This window comes from Solea solea, chromosome 8, assembly GCF_958295425.1.
Source record: "Solea solea chromosome 8, fSolSol10.1, whole genome shotgun sequence".
Classification (NCBI taxonomy): Eukaryota; Metazoa; Chordata; class Actinopteri; order Pleuronectiformes; family Soleidae; genus Solea; species Solea solea.
This window is the reverse complement of record NC_081141.1, coordinates 17,358,368-17,384,064: the sequence shown is the minus strand read 5'-3', so window position 1 is coordinate 17,384,064 and position 25,697 is coordinate 17,358,368. Positions and strand designations below refer to the sequence as shown.

The following is a 25,697-nucleotide window of genomic DNA, read 5'->3' as shown; positions in this document are numbered from 1 at the left end:
CGTTTAAATCACATTTGTCTTTGTCATTGGAATTGTCCATGTTTTTTTTTGTGAGCGCAGGGGTTCATATTTCATGATTCATGTTTGTTTGCTTGGCGTGTGATTGCTTGAACAGGTGAAAAGCATGGCCCAACACGTGTCTTACCTGGACAACCACAATGTCCCTCGAAGAAATCGCTTTTCTGACCGATTTAAAGACGACCTGACCACCATTGTTTCTGTGGTTACAGCAGAAATCGGGACCATCCTTGTCAAACAACAAAAGGTTTGGACAGTGCTTGTTTGGTGGAGGCAGTTTCAGCCTCAGTGGTCATTATGTCGGTGGTGCCCTCTACACCACAGGTCAGAGTGATCGACAAGATCCACTTAGCACTGTTTGTTGATTGTTGCTGTTTTAGGAGGTAGAGCAAGCAGAGAAAGTCAACATTAGCCTGGCCTTCTTCCTCTATGACCTGTTGTCTCTCATGGATCGAGGATTTGTTTTCCAGCTGGTGAAAAACTACTGCAACCAGGTGAAATTGCACTAATGGTGAAACTGTAACAACTGTATCTTTAACATTTTGCTTGTGCAAAACCGAGAATAAATTGCTTGGTTTCTCTCCTAGATGTCGGCTAAAAGTGTTTCCATGCCGACATTGATCAGCATGCGCCTGGAGTTCCTGCGAATCTTGTGCAGTCATGAGCACTACCTCAACCTGAGCCTCTTCTTCAGCAGCCCTGCCTCTGCCCCTGCCTCGCCATGCCCATCCATCTCCTCACAGGTCTCTAATTTATCATCCTTTATTAGCAAGTAGAAGGAATAATAGAAATAGAAATTCCGTGAATAGGAAAAGTGTTGGGGCTATCGTACCCTCTTGAAGAGTAGACGTTCTAGGGAAAGCATGAAACAATGTATGTATGAAACAAATATCTGACCTACATTTTGTGGTTCTCTTTTCTGTCTCCTCCTCAGAACTCTGGTTCGTGTAGTTTCCAGGAGCAGCAGAGGATCTTGGGGCTGTTTGAGCTTTCTCAGGATTTCAAGCATCAGCACTACCTCACAGGTCTGCTGCTGACGGAGCTCAGTGCCGCCCTTGACATGGAGTCGGAGGGGTAAGGAAACACAGGCGTATTACTGTATATCCAAGATACTTCCTCATATAACCTCATTAACACAAATCTGTAGTGTAATGTAAGTTAGTGCTTAACCAGCTTTCTTCAAGTCATGTCACTTATTGCTAAACCTTCATTTTCAGTGGAAACTAAAAGACCAGGCAAATATACATCTGTAAATGTCTGTGTTCAGTTTACGTATGTTATTAGTGTATTCAGATAGTACATTTGATATGTCTGTATATATAAATGTGTGTGTGTGTTTTTAAAGGGGAAAAGTCCAGAGAAAGTCCATCAATGCCATCTACAGCCTGCTGTGTTCTCATGATCTTGACCATCGATGTATTAAACCTGAAGTTAGAGCCAAGGTGGCTACTCTCTACCTCCCCCTAGTGGGGATTATCATCGACTCTACAAATTATCTGGATTTCACTGGTAATCACACACACACACACATTTACATTGATAGATTGTCCATGTCAACCAGACTCTTTTATATGCACAGACTCAACATATCCATGGTAAATTATTACAGGAATTATTTTACAGAACACAACAATGAGAGCTAAGCAACTAGAACACAGTGGTGACTTTTAAAACAATTACATCACAGCAGCAAGTTCCAAATGAATAAAAAAATAACAGTGGGTTCTAAAGTTTTTGGCCGACCACAAAAATGTCAAGTGCACTTAAGACATCAGTGTTTTTCATTGTGCATTTCTGCCGCTACGATACCGTAACCGATAACCTTTGTTGTAGCTGTAATTCCCTGTTAAACATCGACAGTATAGCTGTGGAAATGATTTATTCTTGTGTCTATTTTAGCACTCCAGGCTCCTACCTTCAGTTAAACACAGTATTTGACCCTGTTTGTCTCTGTAGTTTCTGACACACGTGGCGGGAAGAACAAGACAGGCGTACCTGAGGATGACCTTGAAAATGTCCCACCCATCAATCAGTCTGTTGCCTTGGCGATCGCTGGCAACCCCTTTAACACACTGGGGCGGAATGTCCTCGTTTCCATGGCATCCATGGTAAAATTCAGAAATTATTTTCTAATCTGAAGGTGATGACTTACTGTAGTATGCCTTTTTAAAAAAAAAAAATCATTTTGAAAAAGTTCATAAGTGCATCTGTTTATGTGTTTGTGTGATTGTACCTGTAAGTTGTCTGCCTCTGAACAGGTGAGCTGCTGTGAAGTAGATTGATTAGCTGTCAGAGTTGCACACACACTTCATCCATCGTGGAAAAACCACACATAAACATACAGTACACACATGCACGCACGCACACACAATCACACGGACGCACACATCTGCAGGAGATGGTTTATGGGCAGGCATTGGCATCATAAGTGAACAGGGTCGTCCTCTCTGACAAACACATCCATCAAGTGTAGCCACAGCAACAACACAGGCACGAAAACTGACTACTGCCATTCTCTTTTGCTTTCTTAGCTTCTTTCCAAGAGATGAATCACTTTTACTTTGTTGTTGGGTAAAATACTGTTGTGAGTTTGTGCCATCAGCCTTGGATCAATCACAAATCCAAACAATCCAAACATGGCGGCTTCCAGAGTGCTCTTCATTTCGAAGCTGTTCCACTAAAAACAATATTTGAGTCTTTTTACTTTTAGCAACAGAAAGAAAACTGTCAGTATGCAGCTTATTTTCAAAAGTGATGTTTGGTGAATATGTGGCTACAAATATCTGATGCCGGTTCTGGTGAACTCCCCTCTCTCCTGCTGTGGAACAGATACCTAGAAACCGGGTTCTTGGTGGGAAACCTGGAGCACTAGGAGGTTAATGACAACATTTATCAAAGCTGCCACACAGTATAGCAGCAGTAGCCCTGTATAGAAACAATTCATCATCACACAAATGAAAGTAAATGACTTTGCAGTAGATTTAGCACCTATTAAGATGGGAATAAGAACAACGCTTCACTAGAACAACATGAAATCTGTCTGTCTGTATGTCTTTGTCTACTGTACAAGTCTGGGTTAGGGATGGGAATTGTTATCGGTCCAATACTGATAACTGTAAAAATGTTTGGGCTGTTTATTTCTTCTTTTTGGGAAAAAATATTTGTTACATAGTTGGAGAGTTTTGTCTTTGAAATGACTCAGCACAAATGTGTTGTTAACAGCTTCATACGTTCATAAATGGTCTAAAATGACTGTATGTGACTGATATCGGTGCCGGTGCACTTACAGTAGATGTACAGATTGACATTTCATGCTTTACAGTCAGGTCAATATATTACACCGCACCATCATGATCGTATCTGCCTCTCTACATTCCTCTTCTCAGCAAGGTAAATCTGTAGCCACGCTGGCAGCCGACACCAGTCGCCACCTGTTGGTATGTTTCCTGTGGGTGATGAAGAACGCTGAGAAGAGTCTGATTCAGCGCTGGACTATAGATATGCCTCCTTCACAGCTCAACAAGCTGCTGGAGCTCCTCACCATCTGCGTGTCCTGCTTTGAGTACAGGGTCAGTTTGCTCATGTATTTACTTTCTCCCTTTTTCTTCTGGTTTGAGTCAGTGCAGTTCTAAGAGTCTTATATATAATAAATAATTCAGTGTTTATATACACATACGGCTATGTATACCATGTGTGCATATGTATTTATCATGCAGAAATGTTGTGTATATGTCATATGTGTGTGTGTGTGTGTGTGTAGGGTAAACAGAGCAGTGACAAAGTGAGCACCCAGGCCTTACAGAAGTCCCAGCAGGCCAAGCTGCAGCTAGAAGAAGCCCTGCTGAGAGGCATGGGCGCCCGTGGCGAAATGATGAAACGAGTTGGAGGTAGTGTATTTTCCCCTGCACCTTCAGGATTACAACCTGGACTGCTACACTGTCACAATTTGAATTGGTCTCACACTACCTCCAAATCTAGTGAGCTCACACATGTTCAACACTTTATCAGTGGTTTGTAAATGTACAGTCTGCAAACAATGGGAAGTACCAAGTCCCATTTTGTGCAGGTGTCATGCATTGTTTGAACATGAGTGTACCGTATGTTGGTTAGAGCTGTATTAAATAAAATAAAAATAAAATAAAATGTGTTTCTTTGAATCGCTAAAAGGAACAGATAGGACTCTGCGTCAGAGAGAGAACCTGCGTTGGAGGAAAGACCTCACTCAGTGGAGACAGACCAATGACCGACACGACAAGTATGTCACACCCCTTGTGGTGAATCTTTTTGATTTCTCTCTCTCCTGTCTCACTTATATCATTTTCTGTCCAGGACTAAAGCAGAGTTGGATCAGGAGGCTTTGATTAGTGGAAACTTAGCCACAGAGACAAACCTCATAGTACTGGACCTGCTGGAGACCATCGTCCAGGTCAGAGAACGCAAACACTATGCATTTGTTATTGTAAACGTATTTGTAAAGTCAACAAAACAAATATCTGTCGGTAGCAAGCCCTAATATAAAAATCCATTTATGTTCCTTCATAATTGATGTACTAAAACATTTCCTCACAGGCTGTTGAAATGAGCTCTGCTCAGCTTTCTTTCAGGAGAATGATTTTAAGGCACTAAGTCAAACCAGAGAAATGTGATTCTTACGAGAAATGCTGTATGTGTGATATCACTCTGTGAACTGCCATGATGCAGATGAGAAAATAAGTTCAACGCAAAGATTGATATGTTCAATATACTGTCACACATGGAAGGAATTTAATCTCGATTAATCTATATTTATGTTGTTGTTGTTGTTCACTTGTGTCTGTGTAACTAAACGCTCATAGCTCAAAGTGCATAGATTCTCCTCATCACACATTATATAATGTATGTCAGAAATGTGGAGTAAAGACTGAAAACACTTTCTCTCCAGTGTTCTGTTCAGGATTTTTAGGCACGTTTAAAAACATGGTTCACTGACTCCATTGGCATGCTTTGTCAGTGATTAACCGTTGTCTTGTGAATAATTGCACCAGCGCCTACATCGCTGCCTTTGCTTTGCAAGGTAGTTGAGATGTCTTAATCGTGAAAATGTGCCTCACTTCACAGAAAACGGCAACGTTTAGCTGCTTTGGTCCCCACTAAAGCATTTATGTGCATGAGTGTGTGTGTTTGGCTCCTCCATGGGACACACCTCTAATGCCTCAGAGCAGACGATGTAGCTAAATTTGACATTATTTAAAATAATCATTCAGGTTTAGCAAGGTGATTAGTACAGACAAAGTCACAAGATATTTTTTAATCACTTAACACACACTTTAAACATTAGCTTTTGCATGCAACTGGTTCCCCGTCGTCATTAGTCACATTGTCAATGCTTCCATCTGTCTCATGTCCAGGCGTTGCCGTTGGCCGACTGCAAGGACAGCGTGGTTGGAGGGGTGTTGAAGGTGTTACTGCATTCGCTTACCTGCAACCAGAGCACATCTTTCCTCTCTCACACCTTCAGCACACTCAGAGCACTGGTTGTCAAGGTACTTTGATTGTGTTTGTGTGTGAATACTGATCTTGTCAGGACTGGTAGTTTTCATGGAGACCAAAACCTGGTGCTAATGAGGCGTGTGCGTGTGCGTGTGTGTGTGTGTTGTGTTGTGCTGTACTTCAGGAGGATGTTGTGTGGGTTGGTGTGTTTACATGAACACTACCTGTGTCTACATTAAATGTTCTTATTTATTTGAGTGGGCGGCAAACTGCTGATAAAAGTGAGATTATTTTTGTATATATGTATGTGTGTGTGTGTGTACTACCTTGACATCATGTATCTTGGTTTGTTTGTAGTTCGGGGACCTGTTGTTTGAGGAGGAGGCGGAGCAGTGTGCGGACCTGTGCCAGAAGGTGCTACATTACTGCAGCAGCCCTGTTGATGAGAACAGGAGCCAGGCCTGTGCCACCCTCTATCTCATCATGAGATACAGCTACAGTAATGCCAGTGTAAGCACACGCACACCGAAACCATGTAATCACATATAAATATGATTTTGTGTATACGCTCTGGTGGGTTGTGAGGATGCACACACACACACAGAGAAACACACAGCGTAGCAAATGTCAGGCATGTGCTACCGCTCTGTCAGATAAAACCTTATCTGACATCTAAGCTTTCAGGAGAAAATGCATTTATGTCAGATTAAATTCAATTTAGGCGCACACAAGAGTTCAGCTTTGCTTGTGATATGTTTCCCAGTGACGATACAAAGACGCAGGGTGTCGCACACATTTTATCCCATCTTTGCTTTTCCTCTCCTGCTCCGCTTTAATATCATTTCCATGTCTATTTTGAGCGTGCTGCAGAAAGTTTCTGCTGAAGGATGTGTCTCTGAGAAAAGAGCAGAGAGATATGTCACTGTCTGCCTAGCCATGTTCCAACCCCTCTTTAAGTAATGAAAGCCAGACCTGTGTGTGTGTGTGTGTGTGTGTGTGTCAGTACATCTATATGTGTGAATGTGTGAGTATATCTGCCTTAGGGGCAGGAAGAAAGGGAACGTGAAAGAGGCGGAAAGGAGGAAATCGTAATGGAGATAGCGCAATGTTTTGGCCAGAGGTAACGCAGTGATGGAGGGAAATAAAAAAAGAAAACAAAAGAAAATTGACGTGAGACAAATCCAAAGTACAGGCGGTTTAGATGGAAGACAGAGTATCTTCTTTCATTTTCTCTGCTGGTTCGATAGCCTTCATTGCCGTCGATATTTCCTGTGTTTACAGTCTGCACACTTTAATGAAAGTCAGACACCAGTCCATGGAGCACACACAGACGTGTCCACTTTAAAGGGAGTATTTCCCACTGTTTGTTTGTTTATATGGTGTACAAAAAAAATCTGATTTGAATCAGCTGTGCGACTCCCTCGCACAGGAGTTCCTATCTTTCCTCTGTTTACGTTTTCATCCCTTCATCCGCCCTCGTCTCGCTCTGTCCTCTGTTGTACACGTTCTTCCCTCTCCCCAGCTCTTAAATTGTACACTTTCACAATGTAAAGTGAAAATATCTGTTGCTGTTTTTCGAAGATCCAAGAAAAAAAAAATCACTAGAAATGGGTACACATTGAAAACAACCTGAAGAAAATGGGGACAGAGGCTTTTCTGTTGACTTAAGCCATCATTTAGGGTTCTTTTGAGTCCACACATACACACACGCACACACACACACACACACACACACACCGAGTTAGAGGGCAGTGATGGGTGGTTAGTCGCTGGCTCCATGCTCAGTTGAACAGAATGGGGCCGTAGAGATGATCCATGGGTGATTATGTCTGTGCTAATGGGAGATCATTTCCCGCTTAGCTGGTCATGCTGGAGATAGATGGGAGTTCACACATACACAAGCACAATCTCTCACACACATACACACCGTCTCCCCTGCTGAAGATGGATGGCTGTTTGTCAGGCCTTTTGTTTTGCACAGGTAGTGTGAAAAATAGAGAGACAAGGAAAGGGTAGGGAGCATGGGACAGATTATTGACTTTAAATATCAAAAAGAAAAACAAACTAGCGAACTGCATTTAATAGGTATTCATATATGTGATACTCAGGCACTGATGTGTTTGAAAAATAGAGAATGGTTCTGAGGAAGAGCCTTTTTCCTGAGGTAAACATGCATTAGTCGTTCTTGGCACTTTAATGGTAACCAAGCAGTTTAGAGGTCAATTTAGTCAATTAGGGAGAGAAAAAGGAGTATTCTTCTTCGTGCAAAGCTGTATTGCCTCAGTATACTGCATATAATTCGGGCCGTGACTTGCTATTGGATATATATATATACATATATAATACCTTTTTCTGACCTGCAGTGAATGTATCATTTTAGAGTGTTTAGAGTGGAAATTCAGCTCAACCTTTATGTCACTCATGCATTTACACTTCATCACACAGTAGCAGTATTAGAGCAAATCATTACTGTTTGCTCATTTTGTCTTAGATGTAAAATGGTGACATTCACTGTGGTCACGTCTCTCTCCGTCAGAACTTCTCGAGAGTGAAGATGCAGGTGACCATGTCACTTGCCTCACTGGTGGGCAAGTCGTCCGACTTCCAGGACGAATACTTGCGACGCTCACTGCGCACTATCCTGGCATATGCAGGGGAGGACACCGAGATGCAGAACACGCAGTTGCCCTCACAGGTATGTAATAAAACACACAAATGCACAAACACAGGCAAAGTACTACTACTTTACCACTACTCTATTACGTCGCTGATTTTTGGTAATATCACAACCTCATGCCTGTTAGGGTTTGTTTGTGTTTGCAGGTAGATGAGCTCCTGAGAAACCTCAACAGTATCTTGTCAGACACAGTGAAGATGAGGGAGTTCCAGGAAGACCCTGAAATGCTAATGGACCTCATGTACAGGTGAGAAGCCAAAACACACTGTCCATGGATGATGACTGTAGGTTATAGATTAGCTGTTAAAGAAAGCCGTCCTCGTAATTCTGTCTGTGCTCAGTGTCCGTCTCTTAATCTTTCCCCCTCGCTCATCACTGTGGTTTCTCCCTCTGGTGTGCTGCTGGTTCCTATTTCTCTGTGGTCTGGGCTGTTGTGCCTGTATTTGCTGCCCTCACTATGGTAACCATGTGGTAGCAGTTTAGTCTTCTGATCTGGCTTTGTGTATATGCAGATGCAAACGGTGTGTGTATGTGTTTGAATTTGTGTGGTGCTTGGGTAGAGAAATACGACCAGGGAGGCACTGAGACAAATAGAGCCTACATGTGCTGTATATTGATTCAGGCACTTTACCTCGACATGTTCTAATATCACCGTACAAGTATCATTTGTCATGTTTGTGTTTGAGTTTTGGCCCCAGTGACCTGACAGCTGTACAGAACGACTTTACACATTTGACTGCACTCGCCTCAATATGTACCTTGGATTGCCCACACACATACAGGCCAATGTACAGGCAATCCTCCAGTTGCTTGAATCCATTCATGATCAGCATCTTGTTTTTAGATTTATTTCAGTGTTTGGCTAATGAGTGTTGTAAAACACCACTAAACCAATAATCAGCACTCGGTCTCATGCAAACATTTAGTTTTGTGGACAGAAACTGTACTGTAATTATGCTTAAACCATAATTAAAGCTTGGGACCTTTTCTCAAACACTTCATTTGTTGAAATCCTCTTTACGTGGTGATAGTCAACAATAAAAAAACAAAAAAACAAAACCTAGTGACTGTAGCCCTTGCAGTACCGTAATAAACATGATTAAATAATATATTTAGGCTGAATGGATTCATTAATTCCCTGGCATACTCTGCCATTGATTTGGATTTCTGGATTAAAATATCTGAAAACAACAAGTCTAATATAACGTATTTTTGAGTAGTGCACTTACATTAGCCAAAATGTTTCCGAATGCGTAGAAAGCAAGTGGAAGAGAGAGAGAGAGAAGGGAGTGTGTCACACTTCTTAAAATTATTTTGTGGACGTATGCAACTAAAAAAAAAAAAAAGCTGTACATAAAAAACGACTTCTAGAGAAAGGCAGAGGATCAGTCACTTGATCAGGAAGCGATCTGAAAGATATAATCCCACGCTGCTCCCTCAGCGTCTTGTTATTTTTACATTCTGTGTGTTTAAGTGTTGTCTTAAAGGTGATTTAGACATGATGTAGTGTATGTTAACATGGATGTCCTCCCAGCGCTTAAGTCAGCATCTAGCAGTGTCCAGGCAGCGTGTGTTGAGTTGTGTGTTGTGTTTGAGGACGTGTAAACCCCAGCTTTAAATCAACGACCCCGCCTCTGTTTGGTTAGGGAGGGTTTTCCATCTCCCTTTACAGTATGCAGCATACATACTTTATGTGTATTTGTGTCTTCTTTAACTACCACTGACTGTCTTTTTTTATTATGCCCTTTTTTGATTTGCTTGATAGTTTACGTTTTTCGTAGCCTGCGCATGTTATAACTTGATTCCTCAATGCTGCTTCTTGGCAGAGTCATTCTTGAGATTTTAATCTCAATAAGGCTATTAACAGGAAAAGGAAAGAAGGAAGAAAAAGGACAAATACTAAATACTCTCTCTCTCTCTCTCTCTCTCTCTCTCCCCCCCCCCCCCTTTCATCCCCAGGATAGCAAAGGGCTATCAGACATCTCCTGACCTTCGTCTGACCTGGCTGCAGAACATGGCAGAGAAGCACATAAACAGGAAGTGTTACACTGAGTCTGCTATGTGTCTGGTCCATGCTGCAGCTCTGGTGGCTGAGTACCTCAGCATGCTGGAGGATCACAAGTACCTGCCTGTTGGGAGTGTCACCTTCCAGGTAGGAAACACAAGTGTGGATGTACACATATCATGAATGTGAATGAATTTGATTAAAAGAAAGTGTTTTGCTTAAGTAGACAAGCAAACTAGAGGTCAAATGCAATCATACAGGAACTAACTAAATATTAGATAAATATCTCAAATATATATATATATATATATATATATATATATATATTTATATATATGTGTATATATATATATATATATATATATATATATATATATATATATATATATATATATATATATTTATATTTATTTTAGAGTCTTTGGAAATTCAGTTCAGTTTAATTAATGTCAAACTTAAGTTTCCACTTCAGTACGAAATGTTGTTTCATACGACGTCAGGTGCTCACAGTGCAATTTATCGTAGACAAAGTCAATCACATCATCAAATACACTCATCACACTGCTGTTTAGAAGGTGTAGAAGGGAGGGAAGCCCCCGTGTCCAGTGGGGGGAGCTGTACACTCACAACGTCAACATTTAAATATGGTCCCTTGCATACATCCTCCCTTAAACTGAAAACAGGAACAGTGAAGATGTTATTGATGAGCTGTGGCACACAGAAGAACTACTGCCCTCTGGTACAGGACACTCTGGCCTGTTGCAGACAGCAGGCCATTGATTGGACGGTCATTGAATTAGTTTAGTTTCCCACTGTCGGACATCTCCTCTTAAAGTCCTGTGATTGATTAGAGGCTTAATTAATCAATTAGTTGACTGATTCTCTCCTCAGAACATCTCCCCCAATGTGCTGGAGGAGTCGGCCGTGTCAGACGACATCCTGTCCCCAGACGAGGATGGCGTGTGCTCAGGACGTTACTTCACCGAGAGCGGCCTGGTGGGATTGCTTGAGCAGGCTGCGGAGCTCTTCAGCAATGTGAGACTCATATTTATGAGTAGGAACCTGTGGCTGTGTCGCAAATCTGTACTGCATACTAATAATCCAAATCTAGTTTAGATTATGTTCTCGCTCTAGAAAAATGAAGCAGCTTATACTCAAAAATATTAGTGTATGAATAATATTTTTACCAGCAAATGTAAGTGAAACAGCTTCAGGGATGTATCAAAAACACAAATATAAAAAACATATAAAATAATGATGTTGTCTCTTGGAGATAGTTTAATTTGCATTGTTTTCATGCCAATGTAGTGGAGTAAATTGTAACGTCTGTGTGTCTGTCTTTCCAGGGTGGTCTCTATGAGGCAGTGAATGAGGTCTACAAGATCATCATACCGATCCTTGAGGCTCACAGAGATTTCAGAAAACTGGCGTCCACTCATGACAAACTACAGAGAGCCTTTGACAACATCATTCAGAAGGTAATGGCCATAGGGCACTGTAGCAGCTGCCTCGTTTATATGGTAAATGTTTGAAAATCAGTAGAACACTGTAAGGTATCATGTACCTAAATTATTGTACCTATTTTTTTTTTTTTTTTTTAAAGTGATTACAGAATGTGTAAAATCATGTCACACTGATAACTATAGCTACACTTTCTAATATAGATTTGCTGTATCTTTTCAGGGCCATAAGAGGATGTTTGGAACCTATTTCCGGGTGGGTTTTTATGGGGCCAAGTTAGGTGACCTGGACGAACGAGAATTCATTTACAAGGAGCCAGGGATCACACATCTGCCGGAGATATCACACAGGCTGGAGGTACGAGAGAGGAGAGAGACCATGCAGAATGTGCTCATGTGTATGTTGTGAGTTAATGTGAGATGGTGGCAGAATAAACAGAGCAAGATGCTGCCTGGCTAGACTGGTGAAATCTAATATTCTTTGCATGCAACAGAAAAGATTGGTATTTATTTACATGCCTAAAGGGGGGGGGGGGAAATCATTCCACAAGTCCAATTTGCTCCAAAACTAGTGATAAGTGACTAACCAGTTTTCTCCTGATTCCTAGAACTTCTACAATCAGTGTTTTGGAGATGACACCCTGGTGATGATCAAGGACTCTACACCTGTGGACAGAAAACAACTCAATCCCAACAAGGTAGGAGACAATAATATCACAACACCCATTAGAGGAAGATCCAAAGATGTTAAGCAAATGATTTTGAATTGATTTTTAATAGGCAATGACTTACCATTACATAGTAAATCAAATTTAACCTTTTTTTCTCAAAATAACACTGTTCAAAGACACTTTGCACTGGATTAAAACAGAGAAAATATAACATACACATGATTTTTTTGTCAGTGTGGAGTTATAGACCTGGCTAAATATAAATGACTATTTATTATCTGTGAAGAACCAAATGCTTGTAATACATTACAAAAAGCTGAATATGTGCAATCTTATATTTTTGTGTTATGTTGCCTACATTGCAAATTGGCAGAAGAAAAGAACATGCGGAGATTTGTTTGTGCTCATTAGTGCAGCAATCCTAAAAATAAAGATCAGTCCAGAGGGTAGGAATGCAAAAATTGGCCCAGCCCTCTAATGGCTGTTGGCAAAACATATACATGCATACAATCTCCAGCTAAAAGCACAGAGTTATTATTAAATTGACAGTCTGGTTTTATGAATCAAAAATACCACCGCTCCTCCTCCAGGCGTATATCCAAATCACTTATGTGGAGCCCTACTTTGACGACTACGAGATGAAAGACCGGCTGACAAACTTTGAGAAGAATTTCAACCTGCGGCGCTTCATGTACACCACACCCTTCACCAAGAGCGGACGCCCCCGGGGTGAACTGAATGAGCAGTACAAGAGGAAGACCATTCTCACCACCATGCATGCCTTCCCCTACATCAAGACGCGCCTCAACGTCATCCAGAAAGAGGAGGTAAGGGCCAGAGCCATGGTGTAGAAACAACATTTGCTGCTTGAAGACTGCTGCAATGAATGTGTATGATATTGTCTGACTTTTGCTCCCAGTTTGACCTGACTCCTATTGAAGTGGCCATAGAAGACATGCAGAAGAAGACCAGAGAGCTGGCTGTTGCCACTCACAGAGAACAGCCTGATGCCAAGATGTTACAGATGCTGCTGCAAGGCTCTGTTGGAGCCACTGTTAACCAGGTAATGTAGGAGCACGGCAGTGAGCTCTGGTATTATTAACATCTGACCTGAGTGATCCGATCACATGCAGATGGCACGTGCAGGTACAAGTCTGAATGCTCCCAATCTGTCCTCAGTCTGTCTTCAGATCTGATCACAAAAGCCCTCTCAGAGGCGGTTTAAGCATGTGGACACATTGCTGAGCATGCATGAGCATGATGTGTCCTCAGAATGCACCGGAGTCTTCCTCCTCAGCTGACATCCTCAGTATTTCTTCTAAAGACGCGTTTCCACTACATGAGTAGAGCTTTGATTCACTTTTTACTTTGAGACACACACATAGGGAATGGGGAAGACTGAGGAGGGGTGGAACACATAGTGTGTATATAGCTTGGTTGTTTTTCTCCTTTTATTTGACCAAAAATTGAATAATTGTTTTTTTTTTAGCTGTGAATGATAATTTGCTTCTCCGGTAATATATTAAAACATATTTAAAGTATGTTGATTTTAACACGAGGACCTCAGCCCACGCGGGTCAATGTATAAGGGTCAAAAATGACATAGGGAAAACGAAAGAATTCTGGATTTCTTTATTTCTAAAACCACAAAAGCAACCAAAACACAGAGTGAGGATGCAGTCAATGTCAACTAATGTTACCAGTGTATCGAGTTCTGCTGGAGAGGTTCAGGAGCTGAAACTACGTTGATAAATGGAGTAATGTTGATCACCTCCTAATTGGTTTGTTTAAGTCGAGTCAAGTCAAGTATATTTTATTTATACAGCCCAACGTCACAAACACAATTTGCCTCAAAGGGCTTTACAGTCTGTACAGCAAGTGACGCACTCACATCATTAAAGTGTGTTGCTGGTTACTCGTAACGTTCCGTAACCCTCCTTTTAAAGATGTTTCTTACAGCAATTGATAATGGTGTCATAGCTCTTAAAGTGCGTTGAAGGAAGCAAAGTGTGTTGGCACACAAAATGATGTTCCTGCGCGCATGCACACACGAAACACGGTGACATCTCTACATAATCAAAAACATCATTTTGTTCTTGCCAGAAGTTATGACATCAACGGGTATTTAAACAAAGGGCGGGGAAGCCAAATCTGAGCTCATGTGGTCACAGGAGACGCGTCCAGGAAGCATTTTTGCTTGGTGTGAGCAGTCATACTTGACTGTATCCACATACGATCTTATCACTGAGGACGGATGTTAATACCACATGTGTGAATGGGGCTTTTGTGAATAAAGCCACTGCTTCTATTTTTACACTCTTGTCTGTCGGCTAAAATTGTATCTGAATTGATCTCATTCTTCATTTTTAACCATTCGTGGCTGTTTCCCTGATATGATTGGTCTTTCTATTATTTGTGGCTCCATTGTCCCTACGTAATGTGCAGGGGGGGAAATAAACCAGGATAATTTACCTCTATTTATCTTATCACATTTACAGTGCCATTGTAGTCACAGAGTGCAGGTGGGAGACATGACAATGATCACACATCAAAGCCCTTAGCCCGTCCATAACCCTAATCCTCCCTCTGCTTTTCCCCTGATTTAGTTAAAATGTCAATTCATGGCCCCTCTTCCTTTCATGTCTGTGCTGCGCGCCGTGCTTAACCAGCACTCTCTTTGATCTGATCGTTTCCAGGTCCTGCCAGCGTGGTGAATGCTGGAGTAATGACGGAAATAGGGACAGCGTCTGCTCCCTCCCTCCCTCCCTCCCTCCCCTATGCTTTATCGTACTGACAGGTCCCTCGCTCTGATCTGATGGTTGTATACATAACACTGATGTTCAGATTCTCTGTAAACATATAACTCTCGACTGGAATCAGTAGAGGAGGCTGTGTTTTGGTGTGTGGGTCCACAGCTCTTGACACAAAGGACTAAGGCCCAATGCATTTATGATGCTAATAAGAGCTGTTTTACTGTGCCTGTCATGATGCAGGCGCTGTGGAAGTGCGCTGCATTTTATGGCGGATATAAGTTAAGACAATTCGATTTCATACTTGGCAAATAGGAGCCAAATGGTTTGTTTGTGCAGGTTTAGCCATAATATTAGCCATACAGCTGGCTAATCGTGGTAATCACCGATCAGATGTCTTTCTCATATTCTACTTTAGAATCTTGGCCCATTAGTATTTAGTTAACAAGTCCCTTCCGCTTGTCTGAATGAGGCACATTCTCATCTCTACCTTACTCCTTTGCTCTCAAACACTTCCTCTCTTTCCTCCTCGCGTTCCTTCCTGCACTTCTGTTCTGCTTTCTCCATCTTTGTCTCTCTCTTACCCGGTCTCTTTTGTTTTTGCCCCTTCCCTCTTTTCTCCCCCCCCCCCGTTGTAGGGCCCACTGGAGGTGGCCCAGGTCTTCCTGAATGAGATCCCAGCGGATCCAAAGCTCTTCCGCCACCACAATAAACTGCGCCTGTGTTTCAAAGAGTTTATAATGAGGTAAGAAGCGTTCAGAGAAACATCACCTACTGACAACTTACTGTACTACTAGAGCCATAAACTCACATCATTTGTTATAAACTAGTTCACCAATGGTTTTATTTGCATTTGCTTTTCTTCTCTTGGTATGTAGATGTATAGAACAATACTTTTAGAAAATGAAATGCAGCATCTTGGGGAGTCTTTGAATGAACGCAGGGCTTCTCCAGGATGCTCTGCACATACACCGGAAGATAAAAGAGCTCTGTTGATAGCTGTGAGTGATGGAGTCAAGTTGCAGAGATGGAAATTATAATTGCCACTAAATCACAAACCACATGATACCTAATGCAATTAAACTGGTAGTGTGACCGTGAATGAATATAACCCATTGTGGCTGTGAATATTTTGTCAGAATCTGTTTAAAATACACATTTGGTAAACATGAAGGTGCAAAGCTGTACCCTCAGATAAGATCAGACACATAGACAGATCACATACATTAAAAAAAGACAATAGACCGAAATTTAAAAACTGTAAGGTGCTAATATTTTTTATAAAGATATGCAAGGAGCTTCATTTCCCATAGTGACACTGATGGACTGGAATTGCAAAGGTTTATTGTTTATTGTTTCAGTTTATTGTGGATATGCATAACCTCATTTGAACCACTCCTCCCACTGAGGATGTGCTGATTTTGTGCAGAAGGCTTGTTTTGCATTTGTAAGCGTGTGTTTGTGTGTGTGTGTGCGTGATTTCATCCTCTGGGCATGTACTTTTTCGCCTCCAAAAAGGTGGTTTTCATTTTCTAAACCTCGTGTCACATTCCAGCTGCCTTGATTGCTGCAACCAGGATGGCAAATATTTACTGTAATTTCAGAAAGGTTTATTTCCTATCCTAAATCCAGGCACGCTGGCACGGTATGGCGATCTCATTGTGGCGTCTTTAAAAAGTATCCACTCAGGAAACACACCGTTTTTTTTTTTTCTTACGTTATCGTCATCGTCTCCCTCTCAGACCCACAATTTTCCTGTCCACTGCCTTGTGTTTGTTTCAATAACAAATGCACTTGCACTGAGAACCTATGGGTATGTTGGTCTTGAAATGAGCTGTGGTCAGACTGACTGTTGAAGTCCGTGGGCTCTATTTTAAGGCTCTGAGCGTGGTGCACTGTGCAAGCGGATTTAAAGGAAGTTGAAATCCACTTTTGCGTTACTTTTTCTTATCACAAGCTGGCGTTTCTAGTCCCACTTCTCATTGTTTACCTCTAGTTAATGTTTTTTTTGTTTTGTTTGTTTGTTTTAAAGTGGCAGCTCAAAAAACCTGTAAGGGTGTTGCAAATGAAAGAGCCACACACATTTATACAATTTCAAAGCAAGTTCCTCTTGTGAACCGTCATTAAATCCCATTGCACTGTGCATTTACTATACCTTGTGTTTTTACGACATTGCAGTTTCCATATTCCCTTCATTAAAAGCTAAGAGATAAACTCAGACATGTGTTTGTAATTATCCCCATCTCTGGATTTGTGTCCTGAGAAAGACTGCCAGGGTACACAACCCTGTACCTTCATTTTCTCTTTGTGCAGCTCAGACTTGTAGTGCTTTGTCTTACGACACTTGGCTTTTTCCAATAAGTAATTAATAATTTACCTCTCCTGTATGGTTTATTTACAGTTTGACTCTCATTCTAGGTACACAGGGTACTTTGAAAGCTCTCATATGTATATACTGTTGGATATACAGTATAGTATTATACCCAAGTGAAGTACATTAATCAGTGAAAGATTTCTTTTGATAGAATCATGGAAGCTGCTCAGGTTTGATGTTATTACACTAAAAAGGTCAAGGTCTTTGTTCATCTCATGCGATGTCTTGTAAGAAAACAGAATTTGAAACGGACTCCGTGTGATTTCTCACCTGTAGGTGTGGCGAAGCAGTTGAGAAGAATAAGCACTTGATCACTTCTGACCAGAAGGAATACCAACAGGAGCTAAAGAAAAACTATAACCGCCTGAGAGAGAGCCTGAGGCCTATGCTGGAGAGGAAGATTCCTGAGCTCTATAAACCCATCATCAGGCCTCGGCTAGAGAACAGGTAGACTGATCCTCCAAAATCAAACAGCCAATCCTGTGTTGAAAGAGAAAAAAAAACATATCATTGATCTTTTCATCACTCTGTATTGTTGCTAAACCCAAAGTAAAGTGAGAAGTGATGGATTTGAGCAGAGATTCATTCACGCTGTCCACTTTTGCAGACATCGATGATAAAGCAGTTGTGTACAGATAGAGTTGAACTTTAAAGCATAGCATACATTGCACCTTCAGCAGTTGTTCCTATCTTTGTGCCATCCTCGTGACAAATGTGCATTATCCAGTATCTCTGCTGCCCTGACTGTTCTTCCTCGTGCCCATCATCATTCCTCATCTTTTGTGTCTATCTTTTTGTCATCTCTCCTCCGCTGTCCTCTCCCTCTCACAGGGATTCCTTCAAACGTTTAAGTTTCCGCAGAGCTCAGGAGGAAAACTCCTGAGATGCCGTAACTCATCTGAGACACCGTGCTACGAAGCGGGATGGAGAGACTGTCACACACCTGAGAGAGGAAGAGAGATGATAAGATAAAAGATGAGGGAAAAACAAGGAAAGGAATTGCTGGTGATACCCTGGCACTCCTTTGTGGGGGGGGGGGGGGCAGTACATTGTGTCCACAATGGAGAGCTCGCAGATTTGCAACAATCCAGCAGTGTTTATTTGTTGTATGTCCACATTCATGATGTCAAAGTGGTTTGTTACGCATGGCGAGGTGAGCACATAAAACAGGAGAGTGGGAAAATTAAGCAAAGTGTGGCTTATTGAGCACTCACTGTAAAATCTGCAGATGCTTAGGCTCTGTTGATTTCTTTTTTTTATATGTATATAAAACTGCAAGTCCTAATAATGCTGCAAACGTTTCCTCTTGGTTGGTAAAGAAGCTGAGTTGACTTCCTCTCTGAGGCCCTTGCTGGCCCAGGGCCTGTATGTATGCCAGTAATTACCGTGTCCTGTTTGTATGTGGGTGTAAATGTTTGAATGAACATGTGTTTATCGAGTAGAAGATTTGAGTGCCATACTGAAGTCACTTTGTACTCAGTGATGATGAATGATTCTGTCATATGCTAAAGGGCCTCTGAAATTCCACTCAGTGCCACTTAGAGTAGCAATGCTATAGATTGATTTATGTACATTAAAGAACGCATTGATACCTGTGTAAACTCCTAAAGCTATTCTTGTCCTATTATTTTTTTCGACACACAGTACCTGAACGTGTAGCTAGTAGAAGAGTTTAACTTATTAAGAGTTATCTGATGTAATTTCACAGGACAGATGGACTTGTTTGGGTCTCTAATATACATTATCTCTAAATCCACATTTGTATATAGGAGATGTATTAGATCAGATAATAAATAATATGTTTACAGAGGTATGAAAAGCTATTTTGCCTTTTATTTTATGGAGATGTATTTTTTAGATAAAAATAAATAAAAGCAATAATTATATTAATTGGAAATAGTATTTAGCAGGATTCAGTGGCTGACTAGGTACTTTAAGATCCTGCCGTTTCAGTACCTGTTTGTAAATAGACTTCCAGCGATACACACAGTGCCAAATTCAATTCCTCTCTCGTTTCTGTAGGAACTGAGATGCTCAGAAATCACCCCACACAGCTGTGCTTTTGCAATGTGAATTATGTTTACTCAGTATGTCTGAATACATTCCACAAGAGAAATGTTCTGATTTTATTTGACATCCATGAAACGGCTCATTTCATTAGTGTTATATGTTGTTATGTGCTTGGTGTTTCAAAAGTGGGCATACATTTTTATTTAAATTATTAATACTGGTTTAAAAATGTTTTTCTTTTGTTTTTTTGCTCTGTTTCTAGTTACATCCCATATTTATGAACTGGTGAATGTTTTTAAAGTTGATAAATAATATGAAAAACTTTAACACAGCGTGCGTGAGTATTAATTATTCATCAAAATGTATACCTATTTTTGAAACATGCCAGAAATTGCTGAGAGCTGGTGTTGTATCATATATTGGTGGTATTGAACCACTGGAGACTGCATTTATGTTTCTTTATGAGTTATTTTTATGTCCATACCTGTTGTGCTCTGGTAGATGTGGAAATCTAACTTGCCATCCATACAATGGTATTAAACCACCTGAATAAAGCAATATATGTACATTGGTTTGTGTTTGGTTGTTTGTTATTTAACTCTTGAGAATGCACACTTTCACATTTTGTTCACTGTAAAAAACTTTCCTGGTTTGTCTTGTCGCATCACATATTTTAGATTGTCAGTTGGTCACTGGAACACAGCCAAAGTTTTTTGTACCCCTTATCTGTTGTTATTGTTCTTTTTATTTTCTTTATTATATTGTTTTTTTCACTTAATGTACTTGTTTATTTTGTTTTATATAGGCATGTTGATGTTAATATGCAATCCCTACTCAAATAAAAAGGATCAAAACAGACAAATGTTTTTAAAAGACCCAGTAATAGTATATAAGATTTAGGTAAGTAAATAAATAAAGGAATAACTTTTTACCACCAAAGTCTAATCTTCTTATGGGTATTACTGGTTTATTGTGGCACATTTTGTCCTTGACAGTTTATAAGACAAACGCTAAACAATATTAGTCTTTAAAACGCAAATTCATTCATTTATTTAAAATAGCTTACATACCACGTGAAGCACATTTACCGCGTTTTAAAATATATTTAACGAGATTTGACGGGTGGGAGGAATCCGGGTGAAAAATCCATGGAAAAACTACAATCTGATGTCGTCGCGTCGTTGTGACGTCATCGTCGTGCGACTTCACATCCCGGAGATTGCAATGTCTGTTTGTGTTTCATTCACAACAAGGTAGTATCCTAAACTCGTGGTACATGTGTTTTTCTCCCCGCAGTTGTTTTGTCAAACGCTGTTAAACTCGCCGTTGTCCACAGTGACGCTGCTGTCTGTTTAGTGGTGACCTTGCTGCTTATGTTATTATGCTGTGTACGGACTTTTGTGTCAATTTAGCCCGAGAGTCTGTAGCTTAACATGTCACTGACAAAGTTAGCTTCACGCCACCAAAGTTGAAAACTTAAAAAAAACACACTGCTGTCTTCCTGCTGAGTTAAATATCTGTGTGTCAGCGTGTTTAACCATCACTAAACCTGTACTAAAGTAGTTATTCTCTTGCTATGTAGCAAAACCTTTAATAATAATAAATTATGAATGAAAGGCAGGCTCTTACCTGTTTTGCTTGCATTGTAAAGGCGTTGCATCGTTTGTGTCCCGACCTGTCAGAGTTTATGTCTCCTCAATTAATAACCTTTAGTCATTTATCATTTTTTTGATCTGTCTTTTCTTCACTAAGCCCATAGCAACCATCAATGCTTAGTTCAATTATTAAAAGTAAATAAGAGATCATATCATACCAAGCTGATTTCAGTCTGTTCATTATATACAATTAAATTTATAATCAAATCTATGATGCAATTTATACATAAATCCAATATTGTCTGTGTTAATATAGCATTGATTGCGTTGCTGTGTTTTAATACATTTTATGGAAATCACTGACAATGGCCCTAATGAAATAGATTGCTTTCTTAAAGCAGAGCCTCATTCATAGTTTATTTTCATAGTTTACTCCAGCAGTTTACATTGAAGCTGTAATCATGTTTTACAAAGCTTGTGGGAAATGGATATGCAGCAACATGAAATTAATGTTTTAATACTAATAAAATTCAGATTATTAGAGAAACGGATTCATAAAGGCCAGAGATGGATGTTTTAAACAAACTTGATCGGGTACACCATGGCTTTTCCTGCACTCAATAACCTCTGAATGTTTTTTTGTGTTGTAAATAGTAATTGCACCTCTGTCTTGCCAAACTTCCCTTATGCCCCAGGCAAGCTGAATGGAATGATTCTGACTGCAAAAGTTTTCACACATAATAAACATAGATAAATTAAGCTGTATTTTTTGGTCTCTTCTTAGGTTTTCCCATTCTCTGCTTAACCCTAATGCCATTTGTGTGACATGGAACCAAATGAAGACCTAAATCCTGACACGGATGACCTTCCACTACGGGCCAATACTAACCATATACTTGTAAGACATTATGTGCTGGACCTGAGTGTTCATTTTGAAAGGAAGGTCATCAGTGGTAGTATTGTTCTGTTCCTGGAGCCTTGCAGTGGGAGTAAAACTAATGCTAAGGGTGGCATTGGACCTGCAATTGGTAATGAAGCTAAAGATGCTGAAATGAGTCAGGAGTCAGCGTATGGATTTCATGATGTGGATATAATAGAGGATGGAACAAAAGGACCCGAGAACACTCTGACAAGCACGGAGAAGATGATTGGTGTTGGAGAAAAAGATGAATTTCCGACCCTCTTGGGGGTTGGGTCAAAGACTGCAGCTGAAACAAAAAGTCTTCATTCCTCACATTTGTGGCAAACCACTAGTGACTGTGAATTCACCTTTGTGTTAGACTGCTGTGACCTAGATGTGTCAAAGATCGAGGAGGTGGATGTCACCTCTGTCTCAGCCATGTCTAGTCTCCCATCAGGCCACACATCAGAGAGGTTAGGGTTCAGTTCAGTGAACCCACAAGCAGCCTTTATTGAGAAACTCATATCCTTGCCTTCTAGCCAATGGAGGCAAAAGAACCAGCTCTTTTTGCTGTGTAGCCATGCCCCTGGTACTAAGGATGGCAGCTCTCTGCATTTTCATAGAGACAGATGGAGTCTGCAGATAAGGAAGACGGGGGTCACGTCTCCTCAGGAGTTCCCTCGCACTGTTCGGATCTGCTATGAAACAAGGCCAACAGGCGGCTCTGTGAAGTGGATCAATGACCAGGATGGCAGGTATGTCTCATGGTGGTAATCATTAAAACCATATGGTTGAACAATGGTTTCTTTTTTAGTTAGGGATGAGCCAAGACGATACTCTGTATTGTTATTTGTCTAATGCTGGTCAAATTCCCTGGATCGGATATTGGAAGAAGCAGTAAGTAAAATCGGATACAGTCTGTAAAGCCCAAATATGATGTAAATGCTCATTAAACTCCACTAAATTCCACCTCTGTCATGGGACCATGAAGCATGATGTGTTTGAAATGGCTGATTAGAGCTAGGTGGTGAATGCGTCAGCACATAATGTCTTACAGCTCAGTTGTTTAAAAGAGGTAAAAGACTGTATCAGTCTGATAAAAGCAAATGTTTTAATCCTGGAATGTTAAAACAGAATGTAAATACACATTCATCAATTCCCGAAAACCTGCTTTTCAGGATATTTTGTTCTCTCTGTGTGCATTTGGTGAATCCTTTACGCATTTAAATGAAGGTTGTTTATTGTTTACCATTGTTTACCTCTCCAGGGTGTGTGTTTACACTGCCGGGTCTCCCATCAACAACCGAGCCCTCTTCCCCTGCCAGGAGCCGCCTGTTGCCATGTCAACATGGCAGGCATCAGTACGGGCCCCTAGTGAGTGTTTGGCTTTGATGAGTGGAGAGGAGCAAGCTGTACCCACTGAGGATGGAGACACACGTAAGCTGTTTTTTTTAACATACACTTTGTGGCAACCAGTCGATTTAAAGTCAGGTTTTATTATTATAGGCCACCATCACAAATTTGCCCCATGAGGCTTTTATTCTGTACTGTGTGCAGCTTCTTCTATCTTCACAAAATGAAAGTTTTGCAATGTTGCTTACGTTTAAAGTTTAACTTTGAGGAAGAACACGTGACTGAATAATGAAATGGAACAAACTGGCAATTGACTCCAAAAATTCTCTTTCATTTCTGTCTCTAAAAGCTGTCATATAAATGTCTTTTAATCTTCCTACCTCTGACATTTTAACATTTTTCTTCGTTCTCTACTCTGCAGGTTTTTCAGTGTGGAATTACTTCGTCACGATGCCCATGCCTGCTTCCACCTTCACCTTGGCAGTGGGCCACTGGTGCCAAGTCACAGCAGAAATTCCCTCAGCATTGGAACCAGGGGTGAAGGACAGGACATATTGTGGCATGACTGCCAAACCTGGGTCTGGGGAGCAGACTGAGGCTGAGCTTGTGTCTGAAACTGGAGGCTTATCCAGCAAAGTAATAAAGGGCTCTCCACTCCAGACTGGCAGGTATCATATTTTTTATCTTCTGTGTTATTTCGCCTCATTCTGCTAATAATGTAAGTCTGGACTTTCAGCATTCTATGGTGAAACTTTCCTTTTTCCATTCATGAAATTGAGCAGTCAAAGTTCAAGGGGATGGATAGGATGCAGCACTCACTCAGTGTTTTATGGCAAATACATTAAACACTTGCACCATAGCGAGCTGGGTACAGTTCCCAAGAGCAATGAGCAAAAAGAAGCTGAAGTGAGTAAAATTTTATAGAAGTACAGGACATAGAGCACAGACTAACATTAGTGAGAGCTGGCTCACCGTGGGCAGGGCAGGGTTGGGCTGGGGTCTTCGTCTTCACTGGCCAGAAAGTTGGAAGTGCTGCCAAGGGTTTCCAGTAATCATCCTCCTCCCCTCATGGTTTTCCTCCAGCAGCAGCCCAGCCGTAGCCTACTACACGCCCCAGGAATCTCCCACTACAAGGAAGGCCTTTATTTTCATTGACTGGCGGGAAGGAAAGTTGGATGTTGCTCGAAAAACCTTTGGAACAGTTCTGATGCTGAGGATAGAGTTAGTGTTGAGTTAGTGTTGGGTATTGGTTTTAAGAGAAATGAGGCTGTATGTCAAAACATCTGTATTTTTGGGATTACTGTGATTTGTGATTTGTTATGTATATGTATTACATATTTTCCTGCTTAGTACAGAGAGACAGGACTTATCTGTGCCATGTTTGGTTCACCAACTGAAGAACTGTTTTCTCTCAGTATGAAAATTCATTAAATCATTGTAATTAACCTTGGATTTAACTTTTCTCCCCCATTATAATCTGCTGCAGTGGAGACCAGACCACCTGCTCAGATTCTACATTGGTTTACGCTTCCCTTGAGGATGAGGAGTTTTCTGAAACTGATTATTCAGGCATGGTTGATGACAGCAGAGTCTCTTGTTCCCATGGTGACTACCCTTGCCGATTTACTGAGCAGTCGTCTAGGTCCCAGCGGGTGATTCCATACCGTGTGTTTGGCCCCATTGGCTTGCTGCAACAGGCCCAGGTGGAGTTTATCAAAAAAAGGCTGAGCTAATTATATTTTATTTGATTAGAAGAGTGAAATAGCATCAGCACATGTTTGTATCACCATACCATATGTTTTCAACCACCATCTCTTGGCAGACTGATGAATGTATGTCACTGTATTCTCATAAGATCCACTTAAAACATTCTTTATATTGGGGATTTAAATGACATAACACTTATGATATCAAGTGACAGACTTGTGTCCATTTACTCAGTTCTCAGCTCATCATAGGTGAGCCATAACTATTGTAAAACATTCAAGTGACAACAATTGCTGCTTTAAGTGGAACTTGTAGTTTTCTGAGGTCTGTTTCGAGAAACCTGTTGCTTTCCCGTTGCAGATGGGAGTCTTCAAGCTGTTGCCACGATGTTTGGCTGCAGCCCATGCCGTTCTTGGGGTCCACCCCTTTTCCCGCCTTGATGTTCTCATTGTTCCTGCAGGGTTCTCCAGTTTGGGCATGGCCAGGTAAAGACAATTTTATATTAACAATTTTATGAAGGGAGTAAGATACAGTTAAAGGGATGAAGAAAAGTGAAATGAAGGTTAAGGTGATCATTCCATGTCCAAAATGCATTAATTAATAGTGACCGTAACTGATCAATTTCTTTATAGTCAAGCTAATAATTGAATATGCATGCCCATCCCTGTGTTCTGCAGGAAGGTGTCCGCATATTGTTATTTACAGCT

At 40.9% G+C, this 25,697-nt stretch overlaps 2 protein-coding genes across 5 annotated transcripts in view; both read left to right on the top strand.

Moving 5' to 3' along the window:
• dock8 (dedicator of cytokinesis 8) overlaps window positions 1-20,005 on the top strand; it is a 52,511-nt gene extending 32,506 nt beyond the window's left edge. For both annotated transcript variants that reach the window (XM_058635808.1, XM_058635809.1), the window contains 24 exons: window positions 116-265; window positions 399-512; window positions 606-761; window positions 953-1,092; window positions 1,364-1,527; window positions 1,975-2,126; window positions 3,405-3,587; window positions 3,779-3,905; window positions 4,186-4,273; window positions 4,348-4,444; window positions 5,406-5,540; window positions 5,845-5,997; window positions 8,024-8,182; window positions 8,311-8,411; window positions 10,124-10,316; window positions 11,061-11,204; window positions 11,516-11,647; window positions 11,853-11,987; window positions 12,238-12,327; window positions 12,891-13,127; window positions 13,220-13,363; window positions 15,689-15,795; window positions 17,701-17,871; window positions 18,256-20,005. In XM_058635808.1, the coding sequence (XP_058491791.1) occupies window positions 116-265; window positions 399-512; window positions 606-761; window positions 953-1,092; window positions 1,364-1,527; window positions 1,975-2,126; window positions 3,405-3,587; window positions 3,779-3,905; window positions 4,186-4,273; window positions 4,348-4,444; window positions 5,406-5,540; window positions 5,845-5,997; window positions 8,024-8,182; window positions 8,311-8,411; window positions 10,124-10,316; window positions 11,061-11,204; window positions 11,516-11,647; window positions 11,853-11,987; window positions 12,238-12,327; window positions 12,891-13,127; window positions 13,220-13,363; window positions 15,689-15,795; window positions 17,701-17,871; window positions 18,256-18,307 (3,324 nt within the window). In that variant the 3' untranslated portion in view covers window positions 18,308-20,005. The remainder of the gene's footprint in view (window positions 1-115; window positions 266-398; window positions 513-605; window positions 762-952; window positions 1,093-1,363; window positions 1,528-1,974; window positions 2,127-3,404; window positions 3,588-3,778; window positions 3,906-4,185; window positions 4,274-4,347; window positions 4,445-5,405; window positions 5,541-5,844; window positions 5,998-8,023; window positions 8,183-8,310; window positions 8,412-10,123; window positions 10,317-11,060; window positions 11,205-11,515; window positions 11,648-11,852; window positions 11,988-12,237; window positions 12,328-12,890; window positions 13,128-13,219; window positions 13,364-15,688; window positions 15,796-17,700; window positions 17,872-18,255) is intronic.
• A 640-nt stretch (window positions 20,006-20,645) lies between these two features.
• Window positions 20,646-25,697, top strand: part of aopep (aminopeptidase O (putative)) — a 73,206-nt gene continuing 68,154 nt past the window's right edge. For all 3 annotated transcript variants that reach the window (XM_058636061.1, XM_058636060.1, XM_058636062.1), the window contains exons 1-6: window positions 20,646-20,687; window positions 21,814-22,685; window positions 23,198-23,367; window positions 23,705-23,951; window positions 24,770-24,986; window positions 25,351-25,475. In XM_058636061.1, the coding sequence (XP_058492044.1) occupies window positions 21,856-22,685; window positions 23,198-23,367; window positions 23,705-23,951; window positions 24,770-24,986; window positions 25,351-25,475 (1,589 nt within the window). In that variant the 5' untranslated portion in view covers window positions 20,646-20,687; window positions 21,814-21,855. The remainder of the gene's footprint in view (window positions 20,688-21,813; window positions 22,686-23,197; window positions 23,368-23,704; window positions 23,952-24,769; window positions 24,987-25,350; window positions 25,476-25,697) is intronic.